Source organism: Equus asinus, chromosome 16, assembly GCF_041296235.1.
Source record: "Equus asinus isolate D_3611 breed Donkey chromosome 16, EquAss-T2T_v2, whole genome shotgun sequence".
Classification (NCBI taxonomy): Eukaryota; Metazoa; Chordata; class Mammalia; order Perissodactyla; family Equidae; genus Equus; species Equus asinus.
Genome location: NC_091805.1, coordinates 43,926,327 through 43,949,631, shown reverse-complemented (window position 1 = coordinate 43,949,631; position 23,305 = coordinate 43,926,327). Strand labels below are relative to the sequence as shown.

The following is a 23,305-nucleotide window of genomic DNA, read 5'->3' as shown; positions in this document are numbered from 1 at the left end:
CTGTTCTCTCTGGGCTTCAGCTCCTCATCCCTAAGGAGGGTTAACCCTACCTGACAGGGTTATTGAGAGACCCACTAACACAAATAAAGCTCCTAGCACAGGCTCTGGTACATTGTTCCCTCCATCCTTCCATTCCCCATACCCTCTTCTTGAGGCTAAACATTCCCAACCCTTTGATTGTTTCCCATATGAAGGATTTCCAGACAATTCACCATCCCAAGCTCCCTTCTGTGGATGTGATCCAGTTACTCACTGTCCTGTAGAATAGATGGTGCTCAAAACTCCACACAGCAGCCTAGAAGTGGTCTGCTTCTAGGAGCAGAGTATGACCAGCCCCTCCCTTTTTCTGGACACTGTATTCCCATCTATCTAGCCTAACGTGGCATTAAGTTTTTAGCAGCCACATTACACTGGTGGCTGATGTTGAAGTTAAATCCTCCCAGTGATTTTTAACATGGATGGCTTTTAAGCTGGTCTCTCCCGTTAGCTATACAAGTCATTGATTATTTGAATCAAAATACCGGTGCTGTGATTTATATTTGTTAAAGTTAATCAGGTTGGCTTCACCAATGATTACAACCTGTTAAAAATCCTTTTGACTCCTAAAGACCTCATTTCACAGTAGCTCTGTCATTTAGAAATGTGAAGAACTTGCTTAAAAATAATCAGCAGTGGCGTTATCATCACCATCATCATCCCCAGTATCTTGGGATCTAAATGAAAGAAGGTTAAACAAAAACAATAATTGTCGGTATGCAGAGTCAAAGGAAGGATGGAACAACTAAGCCACAGGAAAGGCGAAAGTAACTGGTCCTCAGGAATAATTAGGACAGGAACTCGAACTCCGTCAGACTCCCTTTCCGTCTCCCATCTCCTCTGTATCAGCCCTCTCGCTCTCCAACTACAATCTGGCTTTTTCCCGTGGCAGCAAGCATGACTGCCAGCAGCTCGGGAGCTTTGCTCGTTGCAGTTTTGACATCTTTGAAAGAGATTGCTCTGGGCTCAAGGGTAAAAATCCAGAGAAGGGGAAAAGTGGCTCAACATTATTTGCCAACTGGGAAATGCAAATCAAAACCACAGAGATACCACTTCACACCCACTAGGAGAGCTAGAATCAAAAGAAAGGCCTGGTGGCATAGTGGTTAAGTTTGTGTGCTCCACTTTGGTAGCCTGGGGTTCATGGGTTTGGATCCTGGGTGCAAGCCTACTGCTGATCAAGCCATGCTGTGGCAGCGTCCTGTATACAAAAAGTAGAGGAAGATTAGCACAGATGTTAGCTCAGCAACCATCTTCTTCACAAATAAAAACACCAAAAAGATAGTGACAAATGTTGGTGAAGATATGGAGAAATTGAAACTCCCATTTATTTCTGGTGGGATTGTAAAATGGGACAACCACTTTAGAAAATAGTTTGACAGTTTCTCAAATTGTTAAACTTAGAGTTACCATATGACTTGTAGAGAAACAAAAACATACGTCCACACAAAAACTTGTATGCAAATTTTTATATCAGAATTTATTCATAAGAACCAACACGTGAAAATGACCCAAATGTCTACAGCTGATGAATGAGTGAACAAAATGTGGTATATCCATACAATGGAATATTATTCAGCCATAAAAAGGAATGGAGTAGTGGCACATGCTACAACATGGATGAACCTTAGCACATTATGCTAAGTGAAAGAAGTCAGACACAGAAGGCCACATATTGTATGATTCCATTCATATGAAACATCCAAAATAAGGAAATCTATAGAGATAGAAAGTAGAATAGTGGTTGCCTAGGGCTGAGGAGTGGGGTGTGGAATGGTGTGGTGTGAGGTTTCTTTTGGGGATGGTGAAAATGTTCTAAAATTAGACTGTGGTGATGGTAGCATAACTCTGTAAATAAACTAGAAACCATTGAATCGTATAATTTAAATGGATGAATTTTATCGTATATAAATTATATCTCAATAAAGCTATTAAAAAATGAATCCAGGAAAGGAACTCATTGACCTAGCTGGAGTCAGGTGCCCTGTTCTGAACTTACTAACTGTGGTGAGGGCAGGGGCACAGGGAGAGGTTTGTTAGAATATGGCAGCTCCTCTGAGAACCAGCTCCTCTGGACGGAGTTTATGTCATGAGGCGGAAAGAGGAGCACAGTTCCTAGATGGGCTAGGGTGTTAAGTGACAGAGCAATAGGTGCCCATCACACTGAGTATTTATAGAGAATTTATAGTTACCCAGACACACATTAAGTGCTTCTTCTGAATTATCTCATTAATTATCACAACAACCCTGTAAGTTAGGTATATGAGACCCATTTTATGCTGGTAGAGGGTCAGGTTAAATAACTTTCCTAAGGTCACTTAACTAGTTAGTAAGTAATAATGTGGGTCTAGGGTTTAACCCCAGATCTGACCCCAATCTCTTCTCTCAATCATTAGGCCATGCTGCCTCCCTCTGGCTTTATATAAGTTGTTGAAAAATTCTAGAACACACCACTGGAGACCTAACTTTAGATCCGTTCTTTATTTCATATACTTATTTACACTTTCACTAAAGGAGACCCTTCGAACATGAACACCATGAACTTTTTGCTGGCATAGGACCACTGCTGATAATCTTTAAGAAGCGCCAGAGGACTAGAGATGGTGGTTCAACCCCTACTGCTGCCCACCTGCTACCCACACCACATTCCTCCAGCTCGTGAAGGGTAGAAAGAACTGGGCCAAGAACCCGTCTTGCTAAAATCATGATGCAGTAGGTCTCCTGATCCACTAGCCAGTTAACCCTCTCAAAACAAGAAATAAGGTTAATTTGGCAAGATGTGTGCTCAGTGAACCAATACAGCTTATTTTCCAAATGTTCTCAAGCTGTCTACTTAATAATCTGCTCTCGAATGCTGCCAGCGATTTGATGGCAGAATTGATGGATGCCAAGCCTGTTGGTCTGTGCTTTCTCAGACCTCCTTTCCCCTTCTTCAAAAATATCAATACGACAGTTTTCCCTCACTAGTCTCTTGGTATTTGATTTCTCGACCCTCGTGGGCAGTGGTTCTACAACCCCATCTGCACATCCCTTCTGTCTCCTGGGGGGTGGGGATCCACATGGGCCTGTGATGTGAATCCATGGAAGACAGCTGGGCACTTGCCTGCCTTCCCCCTCTCTACCCGCCTCAAGCTCCAAATCCTTCTTAGCCGCATTTGTGCGAGCCTTTCCAAGATAAAGCGTGTTCCCAGCGGAGAAAGCAGAGAGCACACGGGAGTTGAGTTGTTCTGCTTTCTCTCTGACATCTGTTACCAGCAGACCATCTGCCCCAGCAGTAGGCATGACTTTCCTCCTCGTGCTTTCTTCCAGTGGATAAAGCAAACTTTCTGTTGTCCTTAGTATTTTTCACCAGCCTCTGTCACTTTGTAATGCAACCTTCCTGACACTGTTCTGACATACTCTTGCCATGCCTCATTTTCATCTATGGTCATGTGCCTAATGTCCGCATTTCAGTCACATCATCGGAAAATCCCAGCTATGTGATTCACCTCTAGGGTTAGTGCCCTTTTCTTCATCATTGGGATTATTTGAACTTGGGACAATCAGCTGTGTTTTTAGAGCTTCCCAGCCACAGATACCCTGGTTTCCAGAATGGCTAGGTAAACGTAGTAGTATTTATTGTTTAAAGGGCTATATATGTCACAATAGGATTATGATACAGGTTGCTCTTATTATCTTCACTTTATACACAAGGAAACCAGGCCCAAAGTAACATTCCCACAAGGTCATGCAGTTATTTTGTGGTGGAGCTTGGTGGGTCTTGAACCCAGGTCATCTAACTCCAGAAGCCAAGGTCACAACCATTTCACTGGAGGCCACTCCTGAGCATCATGGCTGAGAAGGCAAGCCAGCGGCAAAATTCCAGAAGGAGCCATTACAGGCCTTAATGTCAGTGGCATGACTGAGACAGCTTGAGCCAGGACAAAGGGCTCGGACACTGAGGAGAAGGAAGACAGTTCTCAAAACAGAGTCCCCTTCATCGCATGTTGAGAGGCCTGAATGAGATCATTCATTCACTCAGCAAATGCGGATCAGCCATTGGCCTACCCTCCACAAAGATGTTTAGGAGGTGAGGACCTCATACTTCTGAAACAGCTCCTCCCATCCCTGTCCCCATCCTCTCTGGAGCCCTGGGACACCTGGGTTCCCTCAGGAAAAGTGACTTTGAGCCTCACTATTTCAGCAGCAACAATTCCTGCTCATCCTACACCCAGAGGGCACAGAGGCAGGGGAGGTGGTATTTCTGGCTTTGGCCAAAGGAGTCATCACAGATCTTTGCTTAATAAGGCCTTTAAGTGATCTCAATAAAGAAGAGGCTAAACACTTAACCGCTGTGGAGAGTGTCTTATTGATTGGAGGAGAGAGGCTCCGGCCTGCCTACCTGGGGTGGAGCGGGAGCCAGGCCAATCGGGCCCCAGGGGGCCAATGCCGGGGTGTGAAGTACTTAAGAGAGTTTCTCCAAGCTCTGAGAGCTGCCACCACCATCCCCAAATGGCTTCACAGCTAAGGGGACTGAGTTTCAGAGTTCGTGGTCTCCCTCTAAGACAGTGCAGTTAGCAGAAAAGAGAGAAAAGCAAGAGGAGTGGGTTTTGATCCAGGCGCACCCAAACGTGGGCGGTCCACTTCAGGTCTCTGAGCCTCGGTTCCTGCGTCTGTCCCATGGGGATAAGGATAGAAAGCTCATGGGGTTCATGGGGCTTATGTGGGGGAAATGTGTCAGCGTGCTTTGTAAATTGTGAACCTCCACATGGATAGAAGGTGGGTTTACTATTTATTATTTTTATCGTCATAAATGAGATCGTGTTGCTCTTCTGCTTAAAGCTCGTCCACAGCTCCTCATTGCACTTGGGAGGAAATCCATACTCCTTGTCGTGGCCACTAGACACTGCACACTCTGGCCCCTGCCTGCTGCCTCAACCTCCCCATCCCTCACTGTGCTCCAGCCCCGCTGGCCCTTTAGAACAGGCTGAGCTCCTTCCTACCTCAGGACCTCTGTATTTCTGTTCCCTCTGCCTGGCACACTCTTCCCCAAGTGTGTTGCATGGCTGGATCCTTTACCTTCAGATCTCAGCTTAAATGTTACTTCCTCAGAGAGACCCTTCCTGAGCACACTCCACCCACCTGGCACAGCACCTGTCTACTGTCTTCATAGAAAGAACCACAAGTCGCAATGTTGTTATGGATTCATTTTACTCGTTTACGGTCTTCCCCTTGTAGAAAGTTGGCTCCATGAACATAAACATCTTGTCTGTTTTGTTCACTCCCAGGTCCTATCACATACCTGACACATAGTAGGCACTCTAAACTTAATCATTGAATGCATGGATGCATGCATGCATAGGTGAATGATTGGCAGGGAAGGCTGCCTTGTTTCCCAAGTGGCCCCTTCCTTACACCCATCTCTCTGTCTCTCTGTCTCAGCTATGGAGACATGGTGCCCAAGACAATTGCAGGGAAGATCTTCGGCTCCATCTGCTCCCTGAGTGGCGTCCTGGTCATTGCCCTGCCAGTGCCTGTGATCGTTTCCAACTTTAGCCGGATTTACCACCAGAATCAGAGAGCTGATAAACGCAGGGCACAGAAGGTAAGCCACAGACCCAGGGGGTGGGCACGAGAGAGGGGCCTGGCCCTTCACCTTGTGCGGCTCTCACAGTCACGTCGCCAGGCCTGGAGTCCCCGGAGAACCACTGCACAGACAGCCTCTGGCTGTGGAAGGTAAAGCAGCTCATGTCCCTTCCTACACAGCCGTGTCCTGCACTCCAGCCCCAGTCAGCTGCAAAATGCAACAAACCCTCAATTATCCGTAAGCTGATTATCTCCCTTTTGGCTATTCTCTGTAATTTCTTTGGGCGCTGGCTCCCCCTCCAAGACCTCGGCCACCAACTCTAGGCAGTGCCCTGGTCTCCTGCCTCTCACAGCCAAGAGCTTACGGGGAACAGAATCGCTTCTCAATACCCTATAATAATCTATGCAAAACATAGTGACGAAAATAAATTTGCTGGAAAGAAAAATGAATACTCTGAAAGGAGAACATTCTGAGGCCATTGAGTTGAGGGACAAACGGCACAACAGGCCTTAGTCACGTCAGGGTGAGTGCAGCACAGAACTGCAGTTGATGGTCAGGAGAAGACCCTTGGGCCTGAGAAACGTTCTCACGATGCCCTGCGGACTCTGCGGAAGAAGGCAGGGCAGGGGTCCCGCAGCCCACAGAATGAGGAAAAGTATCTGAGGCTTTGGTGCCTGGACAGGGGCCTCCTTTCCTGATTGGCCCTCCGCCTTCCATGCAGAAAACTCACCCACTCAGCCAGCTGTCGTCTACCTGCCTTTTTAGGGGGTCTGGCTAGTGACGGTTCTTGGGAGGTGACTTTTACCAGATTCCCATCAGGAAAGAAGAGGACTGAGGGGAAAGTTTCTCATCTCTCTTCTGATCTAGGCTGCAACATGGTGCCCCTTCAGCATCATCTCAACCTCCATGGGGTACAGTGGACAGGGGGACCTCATTGAAAGAGTCACTTGTGGAGGTCTGAGATTTGGTGTCCTTATTTTCTTCTTTCTTTCATTCATTCATTCCACAAACATTTCTGCGCACCTCCTGTGTGTCCTGCCCTGTGCTGTAGCTGGGTACTTCCTCACCACATGACCCCTGTCCTGGCTTTCCACTCGCAAGGACAACCTCCAAGTAGCAGGGCTTCTTTGGCATATCAGAGGAATTCAGAACTTCAGAACAGATTTGTGTATGCCGATTGAAACAAAGTCACAGAGTTCATGAGAGTCAGCTCAGAAATGTGTGGTAATTTACATATCATAACAACATAATATACATTATATAATTATATCATAAATCCAGTTGGTTCCCACTTCCAGCACATCCCCCTTGTGTACCCTGGGGTCACCCCCTCCTCACCCTTCTGTCTCCCTCTACTTGTGCTGGAATATATTTTGACTTGTCTTGACCTGGGTCTGGCCAGTTTGCCTTAGATTGATCTTCTGGCTCTGTGCTGTCCTCTCTATCCCCCACAGCACCCACTTTCTACCTCTTCATCCAAGGTCGGGGTTTCCCCAGCCCCTGTCCTCTGCTAGCCATCCCAGAAATAGAAGTCTTATCTCTTTCCCTCTTCAGGTCAGCTGGCAAATGTGAACAATATCTAAATTCATCATACAGTCTTAAAGAAAGGAGCAGGGAGAAACTGGGATCTCCTTCCCAAATCAAGGAGCCTGAGGTTCTGAAGGGCCAGGGGTCCTAGAGCAACCCCACCCCCACGGCCTAGGACTGACACAGCTTCTTGGCCAGCAAGTGAGGTTCAGAGGAGCCCTCAGCTCACACGCTAGCCTGCGGCTGTGCCCACAGCAGCCCCGCTGAGCTGTGTAGGCAGCTCCTGCACTACCTTCCTCTCCGTGCCCACACCCTTACCTACCTCTTAGAGCATCTCGTCCACAGTCGTTTGCCCCTGCAAAAAGTAGAAGTGACCATTTCCCCATGGGACTTTACAGAGCTCATCCTGTGTAATTAAAAATCCAGAAGGAATCGGCTTTGGTGTATTCCTCCCTCCAGCCGCTAAAGATGAGACTCCTTCCCTTCCGCCTCCTGCCTCACCCTCCTCCCTCCCCTCTTCACTCTCCCTTTGAAATCAAGGTAATTATTTACAGTGTTTGCACCTCGCCTGGTTACTGTCTCTCCTCAAGGTTGCTAGGCCCCTTTCTCTTTCACCTTGGGCTTCCTGTGAGAGGGGGAAGAAAAAAAGGGTACAATACCAAGAATACTGCCGGCTTCCAGCACTGAGTCTGTCACCGCGAGGCAAGGAAGGCAGGTCCAGGGATTAGTGGAGAACAAGACAGGAAGGAGGTCAGGGAAGCTAATAGTTCTCAGCCCACACCCCAGACTCAGGAGCTACACAGCCATGAAGGTGAGCGCCAGCCCCCGTGCTTCAGGTGTAAGGAAAGGCTCAAAAGCTCAGCATCCTTTCCCATCATGACTGGTTCACTTAGGGTTATTACTAAAATGACTCCATGACTGTTTGCTTCAGAGACTGTGTTCTCTGAGCCGGGTGAATTGGAGATGGAGTAAGGAGGTCTAGCAGCAGACAGAGAGAGAGGAACGTCTGGCGTGGGGGCCTTTTTTAATGGAAATTTTTGTTGAGATCACTGTAGATTCACAAGTAGTTATAAGATTATCACAACCAGAGTATGAACATTGATACAATCCTCCAACCCCCCCCCAGACTTCCTCAGTTTTATTTCTACTGGTGTGTGTGTGAATTTTATACAGTTTCATCACCTATGCAGGTTCCTGCATCCATCACCTCAGTCAAGGTACCAGACAGTTCCAACACCACAAGGATCCCTCATGTTGCCCTTTTATAACCACACCCTCCCACCCTTCCTCCACCCAGTCCTTAACCCACTACCTGTTTATCTGTCCTCCATTTATAAAATGTTTTTATTACAAAAATGTTATATAAATGGACTCATCCAGTAGGTAACCTCCGGAGACTGGCTGTTTTCATTCCTTGGGATTCGTGGAGATTCATCCAAGTTGTGTGTATCAATGGTGCGCTCCTTTTTCTTGCTGAGCAGTATCCCATCATGTGGATGTATCACAGTTTGTTTAACCGTTCGTCTGTTGAGGGACATCTGGGATGATTCCAGTTTGGGGTTACTATAAATACAGCTACTGTGAACATTCATGTACAGGTTTTTGTGTGAACGTAAGTTTTAATTTCTCTGGGAAAATGCCTAAGAGTGCAATTGCCCATGTTTCCTTTTGGCTTTTCCATTTCTCCCTCTCTTTCCTTCTGCCTCTCCCAGGGCAAGAGATGTCCGTACTCGTGGCCCAAAGGCACCTGCTAGCCAGACAGCCAGGAAGTGCTTAGTCATGAAAGGCTTCTCGTGAACCAACAGATTTCTTGAGCAGAGACTCCACCTGGAACTGGACCCTGGGTGGCAGCCTCCTCCTTCCAGACCTCTTCTCCAACCCTGGAATCTGCACACCCGTTGCAAGTGCAACTTCCTGGGCTTTGCTCATCAAGTTTAGAAACTTACCTGACAGGAGTTGAAATTCAGGGAAGGAGAAGAGGGGTGCTGTGGAAACAGCCCTTGGCCTGAAGGTTGGAAGACCTGAGCTGAAGTCTTGCTAGTCCACTGCCTTGCCCTGGATAAGTCACTTCCCCTCACATCCTTCATTTTCTTGTCTTTGAAATAGCCTAGATGATCTCTACATTCAGTCTTCCTCTTTTTTTGCTTGAGGAAGATTAGCCCTCAGCTAACATCTGTGCCAATCTTTCTTGACTTGATATGTGAGTCTTCACCACAGCATAGCTGACAAGTGGTGTAGGTCCACACCCAGGATCCGAACACGTGAACCCAGGCTGCCAAAGCAGAGCACACCAGAATTAACTACTAAGCCATGGGGCTAGCCCCTCTACATTCTCTCTTAACTCTGATGTTGTATGGATGGCCATAGAAGAGTGTCACGGCTGACCAGTCCATACAAGGATTGAGCCCATTAACTGCCTTTATTAACATGGATTTCTGACCAACTGCATAGGTTCATCTTCCTTCCTGGGCCATCATGAGACTTGCCTGAGCACCTGCTCAGTGCAAAGCTCTGTGCAAGGTGCTGAACATAAAAATATGCATGAGCCACAGACTCTGGCCTTCAGGAGCTCAAAGTCAAGCCGAAAATCCTCACCAAATTTCATATGCTGGTTATGGTTCCGTAAATATATTGCAAACCTCTTTATACTGTGTGGGAAATGATTAAATGATATAGTGCATTTGATATGACAATCTGTTGCTTTAATAGAGCCCAGGGTAAGATGAGATTAAAAGAAGTGCCACAAAGGAGAACAGGAGAATCTTTCATCTCCAGAAAGTAATGAAGACAGACCCCAGATACGAGAAAGGTCTGGCTGTAAGTGGTACAATCAAATTACAGAAGGCTATAATGAGCTTGACACAATTGGGTTTCCATATGCAGCTCTCAACATCCAGTACTCATCCAAAACAATAACAGCCACATCTTCAGATGATGAGGAACTAGCTTGAATGTAGACATCCAGCTGAGGGGAGGGCTGGAGCAGGAGTCCCAGGGAGGAGAATTGTCCTGGAGCTTGAATGAATGTTCGTTGCTCAGAGAGTAGGGAAATGATATGGCTGACTCAGGATCCTTTCTCTCCCACGTTCCCCTTTTCATGCTCTCCGTCTAGAGGAGCGTTCTTCCTCAGATTTACAGGCAGATCTTCCAGGCTCAAGTCCTGACCTCTTCCTCATATTTAGAAGCCAGGGAAGGGAGCAGAATTGTCCCTACAAGGACACGCTGGCCACAGGGGAACTTCCCAGGAAACAAGAGATATAGTACGTCCTTGTGCTTCTGTGGACAGCCTGAATCTGAGTCCCTGGCCTCCTTTTAGCAGATGAACCAGCCCAGCAGGACACCTGCAGGAGACACTTCCCTGTGTTGGGGAAAGGGTGATAAGAAATGGAAATTTCCACAATTTTCCAAGGACTCTTCTGCTCAGAGTCCATGACGAAGTTGCAGGTGGACTTTCCCAGAGACAGGAGGAGCCCTCTCCCCCAGGATGGATCTGTGAGTCGTGTGGGCTCTTCTGCTTCCAGTAGCAAGGGTCTGGAGCTGAGGCTAGATCGACAAGAGCCCAAACCTCAAGCTGTGTTTTTTTAAACCAGCAGGAACCCTCTACTCATCTCTTCTCCCTATCTCCCGAAGACTCTTTCCTCCTAGGCCTCCCTCTGTGGTTGTGCTGCTGTTGTGGTGACACTGATTATGGTTATCAGGAAGGAGAAGAGCAGCCAGCATGTGCAGTGTGCCCAGCCTCTCCCGCTGCCTCTGCAAGCAGGAGAGCTGAGCTTGCATTGAGATATCATGCAGCCCTCCTGCATGAAGTCTGCTGAAGGCTCCCCAGGTTGGAGCTGGGGAGATTTTCAGTTGTCCTAGTTAAGCCAAAGTGGTGTATGGAAATGGGTTCCATCCTCCCCTCTCTCACACACATCGCGCCAACTGGTCACATGCACCTGCACCGACACTCGTTCCCATAGACATGCATGACAAAACACAGTGATGCACCCACACGTGAATCCACTCCCAAAGACAGGCATGCAATTATAAATTCATTTATTAATTTAAAAATTACCAGGCACTGAGGATACATGAGTGAACAAAACAAAAACTCCTGCCCTCAAGGAGTTTACATTCTGGTAGGGGAGAGAGACAGTAGCAGATAAATCTATAACACATACACTCCCTTAGTAGTAAGTGCTGAGGAAAAATAGAAAGAGGGGAAGGAGTTAAGAAGTGTTGAGGGGCACATGTGCACATTCCTTGCTTTTCTCATAATTAACTGGGATTTGGACCCCTGCCGCATGCAGGGAACTCACTGGACCCTAGGGGAGCATCAGGAGAGCTGTAGCATGTGCTCCTTTGGAGAGCCTGCAGTCCAGTTAGAGAGGAGAAACACTCCAGTAGATACTGAGGAGGCAGAGGTCATGAAGCTTGTGGAAGGAGGGAGGCCTCTGACGAGTGGTATTTCTCCTGCCAGGATCACGCCCAGGCTGCAGAGATGCGTGGGAAGCCCTAGGAACTCTGACCGTGCCCAGGCTGCACAAAGCCGGCACACAGCGTCTCAGACCCAGTCCCGGGCCCACGAGGCTGGGAAGAAGGAGCTTCCTCCCTCCCCTTCATCAGCCATCACCTGGGAACGCAGCCTCACCGGGACAGCCCACTGTCACTGGCATGGCCAGGCTTGCAGTCCTTTTGTCTCTCAGTCCCCCTCACTCTTTTATTATCTCTGCCGATCACAGAAGGCCCGTCTTGCCAGGATCCGTGTGGCCAAAACAGGCAGCTCCAATGCCTACCTGCACAGCAAGCGCAATGGACTCCTCAACGAGGCCCTGGAGCTGATGGTAGGTCCCAGAGGACCCGGGCTGGGGGAGATGCAGGGGAAGGTGGGCTTGTTTTCTCTTCCTGAGGGTACCGGACTCCCACCCCAAAGCCCCAATTTGAACCCTGAAAAGGACATGTTTCCAACTTTCCCCAGGTAGCCGCCCCTCTCCACAAACCTCCCCCTAAGTGGGATTATCACCACTACCCCTAAACCAGCTTTAGACCAAGGGCCCCCAGGCCAAAGGCTGGCATGTTCTATAAATTTGGTTCATCTAGCTTTTTCTGGTGCCCTCCTAACTTCTGTAGAGAAATGAAGATGATGGAGAGAGGAAGAGCCACCAGCTTTATATTCATTCTCTCTTCGTTTCCTCCTAGGGCACCCCGGAAGAGGAGCATATGGGCAAGTCCACCTCGCTCATCGAGAGTCAGCACCATCACCTGCTGCACTGCCTGGAAAAAACCACTGTGAGTCGCAGCCCATTGCCACTTCCTTTCTCTTCCCTGACCCCTGACCCTTTTGGAGGGTCAGAACTCACAGAGCGAGACCTCTGTACTCGTATCCTCACCTTGGACCCAAGTTTCAGAAGACAAAGTCTGTCCCCTTCAGATCCAAAAAGTAGTGATGAGGTCTCCTCCAGCCCCAGGAGGAAGGCCTCAAGCAGTGGGGCAATGTCACCAGGGTCGCGAGGCCAGCTCTGTCCCGCAGCTGCATAGAGTAGGCCATTACCCCCAGCCTTCCTGTGCACCCCTGCACCAGTCCCCACGGCCCATTTCTTGGTTAGAGAGGGCTAAGGGCTCTGCCTTTCGGTTTCTCAGTTATGATGGGCATCACTCTTCAAAACTAGGGCTGAAATTATGCTACATTGCTATAGCATAGTAGAGAAGGGTATTAATTCTTGTCCCATCCCTGGATCTAGGTTGATGCAATCTGTGGGCCTCTTTGCTCCCTATGTTCCCCTTGGAACAGGAGACAGTGAATGAAGGAGGCAGTGCATATACTTCTCTAGCCAGGGATTTTATCAGTACCATCCCCACTTAGTCACCCTGCAATTCTCAGGGAGTTCAGATTCTGAAAGGCTTATTGTTAAAATAGAGTCATGGTCTAGGGTACCATAGCTGGAATGTGGAATGATGCTTGTGCCTCGTCAACAGACTGAAAAGAAGGGCAGTAGGGCCAACCCTGGACCCTTGGCAACAAGTGCTAGCAACAGTAGGGAGGGAGGAGAAGTCAGGGTGGACAGCCAAAGTGAAACCCTTTCCTGTCCCTTTCTAGAACCTCCCTCCCCAAAGAGCCAATAGTCAGAGCTCAACACACCAAGGAAGGAGCTTTCTAATTCTGAATGTTCCATATCCTGGTCTCCCTAATGCAGGGGGAATAGGTGTTAGATGACTCTTAATATGAGCCAAATGTTGAACCAATGAGGACTTCCAAAATGGGAAGGTACTCTGAAAACTCTAGTTTCCAGGATTTATCAAATATTTCTTAGTGTCAAGAACTGTATGTACCTATCTAGAATTTCTCTCAGAGACTCAGAGCTTGCCAAAGGGATAGGCCCAGACCCCACTGCCCTTTCCAAGTTGCATGTGCTGGGTGGAATGTATAAATTGAAAGGATATGGGTGAAAATATTTGGGTTCGAAGGGCTGGAATGTTGGCACTGATGAAATGAGATTTTGGAATTGAGGGATGGAATGCTGGCATTGAAAGGGTGGAATGCTGAATTTGAGGGAAAGAATGTTGGATTGTGGGGGTGGGATATTGGTATTAAAGAGATGGAATGTTGGATTTCAGGGGAGGAATGTTGGACTCAAGGGGTGGAAGGTTGGGATAAAAGAGGCAGAATGTTGGGATGAAGGGAATGAATGTTGGGTTTGAGCAGGGTCGTGTTGGAGCCAAGGGGTACAACGTTGGGACAAAGCGGGGAGAATGCTGGGAACGAGGGATGGAATGTTGGACTGAAAGGGTGGAATGCTGGGATTGAGAGACTGAATGTCAAAACTGAGCTTGGGAATGCTGGAATGTACAATCAATGGTGTTTTTATCTTCTGTTGGCATGTTGTCCTGTAGGGGTTGTCCTATCTTGTGGATGATCCCCTGTTATCTGTACGAACCTCCACCATCAAGGTATAACTTTTTAAAAATTCAATTGATGTTTTTCTCTCTGATTCTTCTGAGTCTGTGGATTCTCCTCTTTTTACCCCCTGGTCTGGTTCTCTGCATGTGCTGTCAATTCTTCTGGGGCTTATCCTAACCCTGCTGCCACACCCAGTACCAGCTCAGGCTTACAGTTTTTTGTGCTGAACTACCCAACTGCCTTTCTGATTCCCTCTTTTGATCTCCCCAGGGGCTTGGAGGGGGTGGTGAAACATGGCACCAATGTGGGTATCCTGTGAGTGTCCAGTACCACATCGGTCTGTGCCACCTCCCCAGTTCCTTGGGGACTCCTGGTATTGGCTGTCAGGGTTAGTCTCTCTCTGAACTCTGTTCTCATGCTACTTCTCTTCAGACTTTCGCCACACTCTGGCAGCCTTGGCCAGAACATTAATGCCATAAATTCAGTCACCTTGGCCAAACAGACATTTTTTAGTTATCCTGGGTTCAGCTCCACCCCATCCTGATGGCCTCCAGTCAGGAGGCTATTAGCATTCCCTTCCCATGCTTACACTTGACTTAGGGAATCCTGTGCCTCCAGGTATATTAATAATCCATATCTCATAATCAGATGAAAAAAACAATAGTTAAAAGAAATCATAACCCCAACAGTTTGACCCCATTGGCCTTCAAGAGCAAAGTTCTCCCAATTCCAAGAATAATCCAGTGCCTTCAAAAGTCTCACGCTTACCCAAGATTCATAAGGATCTCACTCATTAAATCCAGACAAGACAACTTAGCATACCCACAACTCGTATTCAGTGACTCCTTATCTGCCACCCCCAGGAGGTCCTGTGCAAAGCCTGCAAAGTCAAGTCTTTGCTTCTAGTTCTGCTGATGCCACTGAATTCCTCCATGTCCTCTGTGTCCCTTAAGCTCAAAGCTGTAGAGTGTACGTCACGTCATGATTTAACAACCGCAGTGCCCACCCTTCAATCTGATGGCCAGGGCTGCCAATAGGAATCTCTTTGTTTCTTCATTTGATACCTGTGGGACATCACCCCTCCTGAATGCTTATTTGTGCTCCAGGCAGCTGGAAGCCCTTCTCTCAAGGCCCAGGACAGAGACAGGCAGCCATACAGAGTATGGGGGCTCATCCCCTCCTTCCTATCTCCTTTTCCTACTTCCTCTCCTTCCGCTTCCCACAGAACCATGAATTTATAGATGAGCAGATGTTTGAGCAGAACTGCATGGAGAGTTCAATGCAGAACTACCCGTCCACAAGGAGCCCCTCACTGTCCAGCCACCCGGGCCTCACTACCACCTGCTGCTCCCGTCGTAATAAGAAGACCACACACCTGCCCAATTCCAACCTGCCGGCCACTCGCCTGCGCAGCATGCAAGAGCTCAGCACGATCCACATCCAGGGCAGCGAGCAGCCCTCCCTCACTACTAGGTGAGTGGCTTCCATCCCCATCACTCCCAAAGGCTTGAGTCGTTCATTCACAGAACAAAACAATCTCAGCATTAGGAGAAGCTGGAGGGTCCTCTTGCTCTCCCTCTCCCTTATCTAATGCGTGAGCCTCCTCCTTCCTCCCTCCACCTTCCCTCTCATCCTTGAAAGTTGACCCAAAGGCCCTTCAAATGCTTAGGAGGATACCACAGCAAGTTTAGGCACAATGTGGGGTTAGATACCAGAAAAAAATTTTTAAAAATCCAAAAATGACCCACCCTGGTGCAAAGAATAGATGAACCATTTTCTCGAGGAAATAATTTTCACAATTGTGTGACACATGGCTTACCCAAGGCTGATTTTGAATCCTAGACTGACTTTTTCCTCCTTTCTCTGCTTATATTTAGGCCACTTCTCACTACCTCCAGTGAGTTGCAAGGAATTCAGAGAAAGCAAAAGTCAGATGCCATAAATGATAGGTAAAAATCCACTGGAGGGAACAATGTATACTCTGAATGGCAAAGCCCAACATCCATGACTTTGCAGTTGTTGGTAGTTGAGGAATAACAACTAGAATAGATCATTGTAGGCTGATTACCAAAAGCAGAGCCAGGAGGACAACGAAAGCTCCTCCTAGTTGCTGTGAGCGAGAGCTGTAGGAGGCTAGGGAAGCTTTGGGACACGAGCAAGAGGAACCATCATCAACTCACTCTTTTTTTATCCCAGTCGATCCAGCCTTAATTTGAAAGCAGACGACGGACTGAGACCAAACTGCAAAACATCCCAGATCACCACAGCCATCATCAGCATCCCCACTCCCCCAGCGCTGACCCCAGAGGGGGAAAGTCGGCCACCCCCTGCCAGCCCCGGCCCCAACACGAACATTCCCTCTGTAGCCAGCAATGTCGTCAAGGTCTCCGCCTTGTAAAACCACTGGATGGAGGGCCAGTGCGGGGAGTGGGAGCGAAGGGGGCTGGCATGTTGGTGGGTGGCCACTGGGACCACTCCCTCCCCCCTTCCCCACTCTTTCTGCCTGCCCCGTTGCACCCCTAGCACTGAAACTTGTGCCTGGAAGGAAAAAGAGGCAGCGAAGGGGCACCTGAGGCTCACTGCTGCTGGCGTGGACACAGCCCTGTGACACTGCATCTCACTGGGGCCAGAGGAAGGGAGGGTGGGTGGGGTAGGGGATGGGATGGCGGGGGTATAGGCTGCGTGCCAGGACAGGGCCTGGAGGGGGGAGCCTCAGACCAAATAACGTTGTTTCTGGAGACCCAGTGAGGAAGATCCAAGACCAAGAGCAGCACAGAGGCCGAGTTGTCACATGCAAAACAGGAAGAAAATATAACACTGTGTAATTAAGCACCTTTTTCAAGGCTCTTAATGGATAATATTTATTCATGGGAAAAGGTGGAAAACAAAAACACCAATGGATTTTTGTGAAATGTTTTTCTCCATGGACCCAATACCTTTCAACCAAAACAATGCATTTTGTGAGGTTTTTTTTTTTTTCTCCTTTTATAGCAAAAGCTTTTAGGCTAAGAAGTCAGTTATAGCTGAGTTCTCTCTCCATTCCCCCAGGTGGGTCAGGTCAACTGAGCCAGGGCCCCCACTGCCCAGCTGACCTGCAGAGCTGCCAAGTGACCACACAGCTACACTTCCCCTGTGTCTGTCCCTGTCTTCTGTGTCTCTGTACTTCTTAGCTTCACTCCCTGGCTGTATTTCTCTGTGTCCAGCCATCTGTCTCTACATGGACCCCCGCGATCCTGAGAGATGTTAGTAAAGGCTTCTCCACTGCCAGGCACCGCAGACTTGTGCCTGGGAGCTGTATTGTGTGAACGCAACTGTGTAAGAGCAAACAATGAAGGGAAAACAGGAGAGTTGAGGGATGAGGGAAGTCTACTTTATAGAAGAAAGTGCTTCCCTTGTGGTTGGAACCACTGGTGTTTGCAGTTTCCATTTCTGGGGGAGAGAGGGAATGACTGGACTGATCACACTGGGATCTTGAAAAGGAAAGAGCCAACACCTGAGAAGCACAGTCAACTCTGGTGGGTGCCAGTGAAGCAAGACCAGAAGAACCCAGGGCTCACAGCAGCAGTTGGCCCCCGTGGCACCTTGCTATGTGCCCTTCTTTCAGGACCCACCATAAAGCTCATCCAGAGCTCTGCCAAGAGGCCCCATGAGCAGTTTCCTGCAGAGGGGGCAGTGGTATGGGAACCAAGCTACTGACTGATCTCCCACCCGAGGCAACTCCCACATGGAGGCTGCAGGTTAAGCCTGTGTGCCTCATGAAGGATGCTCCAAAGTGTGAAAGCAAGTAAGAGATTCTAGATGATTCTTACCTGGTCTGAAAGATGCCTTGAGGCCTGAAGTCTTCAAGCCTGATGTCCCTGAAGATAACTGAAACGGGAGAAGCCTGATCACCTTCATGCAAGTGAGGGAGTGAATATTATTTCTGGAGAACCTGGACATTATTTCTGTTCAAGTGGCTTGCACGCTGGTGGGGGCCAGGAACAGCATTTCTGGAATCTTCCTATCCATTTTGATGGCTTGTAGCAGAGAAGGTGGGCCTCAGGGTTAGTGACAAGCCCCTTCCTGCCCTCCCCAATCCCCAACTCCCCTATTGCAATCTCACTAGCCTGGGCTCTGAGATACAAGAGCTCCTCAGGAGCTCCTTGTCCATTCTACAGCTTAATCATTAGCTGTTTAATTTTAAGCCAAGAATTTCTCTGCCCACCACAGCCATCTAGACGAGTTGCACTAGCCAGGAACCAAAACACACCTTCAGTGGGCTTCCCTATGACCCTAGCTCTAGTGACCTTGTAGAAGGGGAAAGCCAAAGGGTTATAAGGCAGCACCTAACCAAAAGGTGGGGAGAGGGCAGAAGAGAGGGAGTCTTCGACCTTTATCTCCTTATGCTTTTCCTTGTTGACCACTGACTGAGTCCTTTCTCTGGATCTGGCCTCAAGGATTTCTCCCTAACATGAGAATGGGGTGGTTCTGGCCCTCTGAACTTATGGTCTAAGAGGAAGAGGAATACATATGTACACACACAACATAAACACACCTAAGAGTAAGTACTAAATCCATTCATTTTATACACACATCTCATTAGGGAAAGCAGAGGACTAAAAAGGAATTTTTCTTTTGAAAGAGTGGGTAACAGAACAAAGTTAGGGATGTCTAAGTATCTAAGTTTACATCATAACTACTGAGTGGGGTAAGGGATACAGAAGTAAATAAGAACATGGCTGCCTACACATACAAACTCCCTGTGTTTAAGAACAGGTCACCACAGGGTTAGAATAATGACTGATCCAGCCCAGGATCCGTTTGACAGTGCACCAAGGGAGCATATTCATGGTTTCCACAAAAATTAATGAAGCAATTTAAAAAAATTATGTCTCAAATAACCTCCCATTTTTTTACCCTAAAGAACTGAATGTTTTCTATTCCTTCAATTTCATTACCAAATCCCACATTATGTCAGTTCCTAGAAGACCATTAGACTATCTTCTTAATCTCCATTCCACAGTGTAGACTTAGCCAGGGAAAAGAGACCCGGCTCACTCCTGATCCAAAAGAAGATGTCAACCCAGAAAAATGGCTGACCTACACGACAGAACACAGCCAGATTCCACTGCTAAAGGGCATTTGTAAGTTAACAAAAGGACCAAAGTGTGCTGAATCAGTTTAATAAGTCTAACTCACTGGCCAGCAACTGAAGAACCAGGATATCAGAGTTTTCTGGGGGCAATGGCTTTCTGGTGCAATGACTCTTGAGCTTTCATAGTTCACGAACCACTTCAGCATAACAGAAGATTCCCAAAACCACCTCTTGCATTCAATCCCACTCAGCATTAGGGAGCTTAAAAAAAAAAAGCAACTAATAGGCTACATTCAAATGAATAGAAACTTAGAAAACATACTATTAAGAGCATATTAGGACCAGGAGAGATTCAAGAATATCTAATTCATTTTACAGTGTAGAAAGCTGAGAGACAGAGAAATTAAGTGACTTGCTCAAGGTCATGCAGTCATTTAATGACAGAGCTGGGACCAGAACACAAGTCTCTTGGGTAATAGTCGAACGCTTTTTCCACTATACCCACTGCCTCTCAGAGCACTGATGCTTCCGAGAAGACCCATCAAAAAATACACGCCATAACTAGAGACACCGTCTTATGTAAATACCAGCACGACTTGGGCACAGCCCTTGGACACCACCTGATTGTACTAATACAAACCATACATTGGAAATTGCCGTTCCCTGGGTAGCACCAGCTATGGACTATCAATGCTGTCAAAAATAGGTCAACAGTAGGGCCAGCCCCGTGGCTGAGTGGCTAAGTTCATGCGCTTCACTTCGGCGGCCCAAGGTTTCACCGGTTTGGATCCTGGGTGCAGACATGGCACCCTTCATCAAGCCATGCTGAGGCGGCATCCCGCATGCCACAACCAGAGGGATTCACAACTAGAATATACAACTGTGTACTGGGGGGCTTTAGGGAGAAGAGGAAAATAAAAGATTGGCAATAGATGTTAGCTCAGGTGCCAATCTTATAAAAAAAGAATAGGTGAACAAGTGGTCAGGTTTTTTCAGTCAAAAGCTCTCTCTTCTCAATAAAGAGAGGGCTGGGATGACATTTCAAAGGATACCTTCTGTAGTCCTTTCGATTCTCACTACAACCTCTGATGAGCCTAGATGAAGCAACTAAATCCTTGGTTCACAGAGAGGAAAAGAGGCAAGAAGAAGCTGCGTGACCTATGCCAGTTCACATGGCAGGTTAGTGGCAGATCTCAGATTGCAGTCCGGGTCAGCCAGCTTGTCCTGGGGTTGTTCCTCCACATCACACTGCATTACTCTGAGGCTTGCTTATATTTTTAATACCTGGATTTCAAGGGTGGCGATTAGGGGGAGGAAGCAAAACATTCAGAGCCACCCTGATCCCGGGCCCAGAAGCAAACTCTGTACTCTTTCTCCTTCATCCCCAAATTTCACGGCTAGTGTCAAGCTCAGGACCAACGGCATACACTCCTGTTCGAAAGACAGATATTCTCAATGACAATTGAACACATCAGTCTACTATCACACAGGAGTATAAGGCCAGCAAGTAGAAAAGTGAAATTAAGAAAAACAAAGAATTTTAACAGAAATTAAAGTGGACAGTTAACACTGATCCATGGTTAACAAAAAAGTCAATTCATGGATATGCTGAGGACTTTACCCAGTTTTCAAACTACGATTCCTGCAGTTCAGGGTCACGTCGCTTGTTAGAATATAGGTGGTGTACACTGAAACATGTACCTAGATTTTCTCCTTGTCCTTTTTTTTTAACTTTGCAGAGGTAGTGGTTGAAATTGAGCTAAACCTAGATTTTGAGGTTATTAATGAATTCTAGTTGTCCAGGCTCCCTCACTTCAATTACCAGGTAACTACAAGGCAGAAAGATCCCAATGCTGTTAATCTAAGGCAATATTAGTTTCCCTTCTAAACTAATTGACATGGTAACCATGACAAAGAGGAACCCGAAAGACTTCTATTTTCCCTTTCTGATTTCCTTATGAAATCTCATCATTTGCAAAGCTTTAAAATGACTGGATGAAGGAAAACCATTGTTATGACCCGTGACCCTTGGAGCCTAAACAGCATCATGAAACGCGTCATTAGAACTAAGAGAAAGTGGCTATAAGAAAAAGAAATAGCTTTAAAGGGGTTCCTTTTGAGTCTTGTTTTCTATTCAGAACGTTCTGTGTTTTTCTCATCTAGTGTGGGAATGACATTTATCTTAGCAGGTTACTTACCTACACTGGATGGTGTCACTCTAACCAGTGTAGGACACTGACCCAAGTCCTGGGGGGCTCCTTGGACCAATAGACTATTTTACAAACCTGGGAGGTGGGAGGGATGGTATATTTTTGATAATCAGACATTCCAATGTAATGTTTTCCTTAGAGGTCACCCCTCTCCCATTAACGTTATCGTGAGAAACATCAAGTGTGTTCTTTTCTATTTTCGTACAATAAATGGGCTTTGCTTACCAACATCACAAGGGCAAAGAAGAAATACTGTACAAAACTGCAGGAAGATAAACATGTGAAAACTTTCTATGGAAGAAAAACTCTTGCATTTCCTGTCGTCTTCTTTTGAAACTGTAGTGCATATGTTAAAACGTCTATCATTTACAGTACTGAGTCATGTGCCACTGCTGTACCTGATGTATCCAATCTGGATTAAACAATGTGCCACAAACCCTAAAAGGATTATGAGTTTTTATTTTAATACCAATTCTCCTGCTATACCCTAGAAAATAAAGGTAATTTGAACAGAGAGGCTTTCTACCTTGCCAGAAAAAAGTCACAGAATCCCAGAAGGGTGCTTAAAGGTCTAATGCAATCTTCCCCCCCACCACCACCACCCTCCCTCAATGCAAGCAGCTCCTCTGACATCCACGACAGCCCTTCCTGCTCGTGTGCTCTAGTCACGCATGTTCACTAATGGGGAGAGCATTTGATTGCGTTTATCAACAGCTCTATTTTGAAGCCCAACTCCTATTATTGAAAGAAAATCTGCCTTTACGTATCAGTAATGGTTCTGCTGAGAATACACTGAATACCTACTCCATCTAAACCGAAGTCTCAAACTAAAAAGAAAACTCAAACTTAAATTCACCTGCATAGGGTATGGCAGAAAGCTTGGGATTCGATGACGGAGGCTCAAGTTTAGGTTTCATCCCTTACTGGTATCACTTCACATCAGCCACTTTTCTTTTGGCTTCAGTTTGTTTTCTCATCTTAAAAATGGGGAGATTGGATTACATATCTTGAAGATCCACTCTCACCTTAGTAATTCTGACTGAGGTAGTGAGAGCAATAGGCATTTTCATATTTCACCATAATGTGGCAACATTGGGAATCCTTTTCATTTCCCCACAACAGCCAGATTCCCATCAATGAAAACTGTGATAGAAATGGAACAGTAAGGCAAGTGCATGATACCCAAAGGCCCTAGAAGTTGACTGAAATTCATTTCAATCACTGATGCTCATATCCTTGTCACCCACTAGGTGTCACTACAGATCCATAGCTCAAATAATCTGGCGCCAAGTAATCAGAAACCAGATGTGCGTTGAGCAATACATGTTCTTTTTCATTAAAAAGCACTAAATGTTAACTGGGACATATGTGCTTGTTCAGAGGCACAAAACAATAAACATATTCTGCCAAGAAAATAACCTTGTGATGGAGTTCCAATGTCAGCTAAGACTATCAAAAATAGAATTCTATTTTTTAAGATTAACATAGGTTTATTTACGTTTAGGGGGAGGAAACAACCCTAAACCTTGAAGCTACTCCTTTGTCTCATACAAGGTGATTCGCAAGTACTAGAATTCATGTTCAATTCTTTTCAGCATTCAGGGGCTGAAGTTTACCTTTAAGCCACGTTTTTAAAAGGTTGGTAAAGATTACTGCAATACTTAAGCTACTTTAGAAACTATTAAATTACCAAAATAATTTGTATTCTAAGTCAGAATTATCCAAAGCAGCAGGTTTTCCAAAGATTTCTCTACATGTTAATACTGCTAGGCTAATTTAAGTTAAAGCTTAACTTGAACAATTGTAGTAAGTGTATTGATTTAGTATTCTAGAATTCAGACCTTTAACCAATTCACACTAGCCCTCATCCAAATTATCTGAATTTATAAAAGCTCTCTATATACATAAAATGATTTTTCCCCCAAGTACAAAATATTTTCTCTCATTAGTCATATATTAATTAAATCTCAGAACTGGAAGGGACCCTAAAAATCTTCTAATCCAACTCTCTCATT

General features: G+C 46.6%; 1 protein-coding gene across 3 annotated transcripts in view; it reads left to right on the top strand.

The window, feature by feature from the left end:
• KCND3 (potassium voltage-gated channel subfamily D member 3) overlaps nucleotides 1-21,734 on the top strand; it is a 212,603-nt gene extending 190,869 nt beyond the window's left edge. For 2 of the 3 annotated variants that reach the window (XM_044748924.2, XM_070487042.1), the window contains exons 3-8: nucleotides 5,458-5,620; nucleotides 11,851-11,952; nucleotides 12,308-12,397; nucleotides 14,000-14,056; nucleotides 15,232-15,479; nucleotides 16,203-21,734. In XM_044748924.2, the coding sequence (XP_044604859.1) occupies nucleotides 5,458-5,620; nucleotides 11,851-11,952; nucleotides 12,308-12,397; nucleotides 14,000-14,056; nucleotides 15,232-15,479; nucleotides 16,203-16,404 (862 nt within the window). In that variant the 3' untranslated portion in view covers nucleotides 16,405-21,734. The remainder of the gene's footprint in view (nucleotides 1-5,457; nucleotides 5,621-11,850; nucleotides 11,953-12,307; nucleotides 12,398-13,999; nucleotides 14,057-15,231; nucleotides 15,480-16,202) is intronic. The other variant, XM_044748925.2, reaches the window with a different exon arrangement.
• The last annotated feature ends 1,571 nt before the right edge of the window (nucleotides 21,735-23,305 follow it).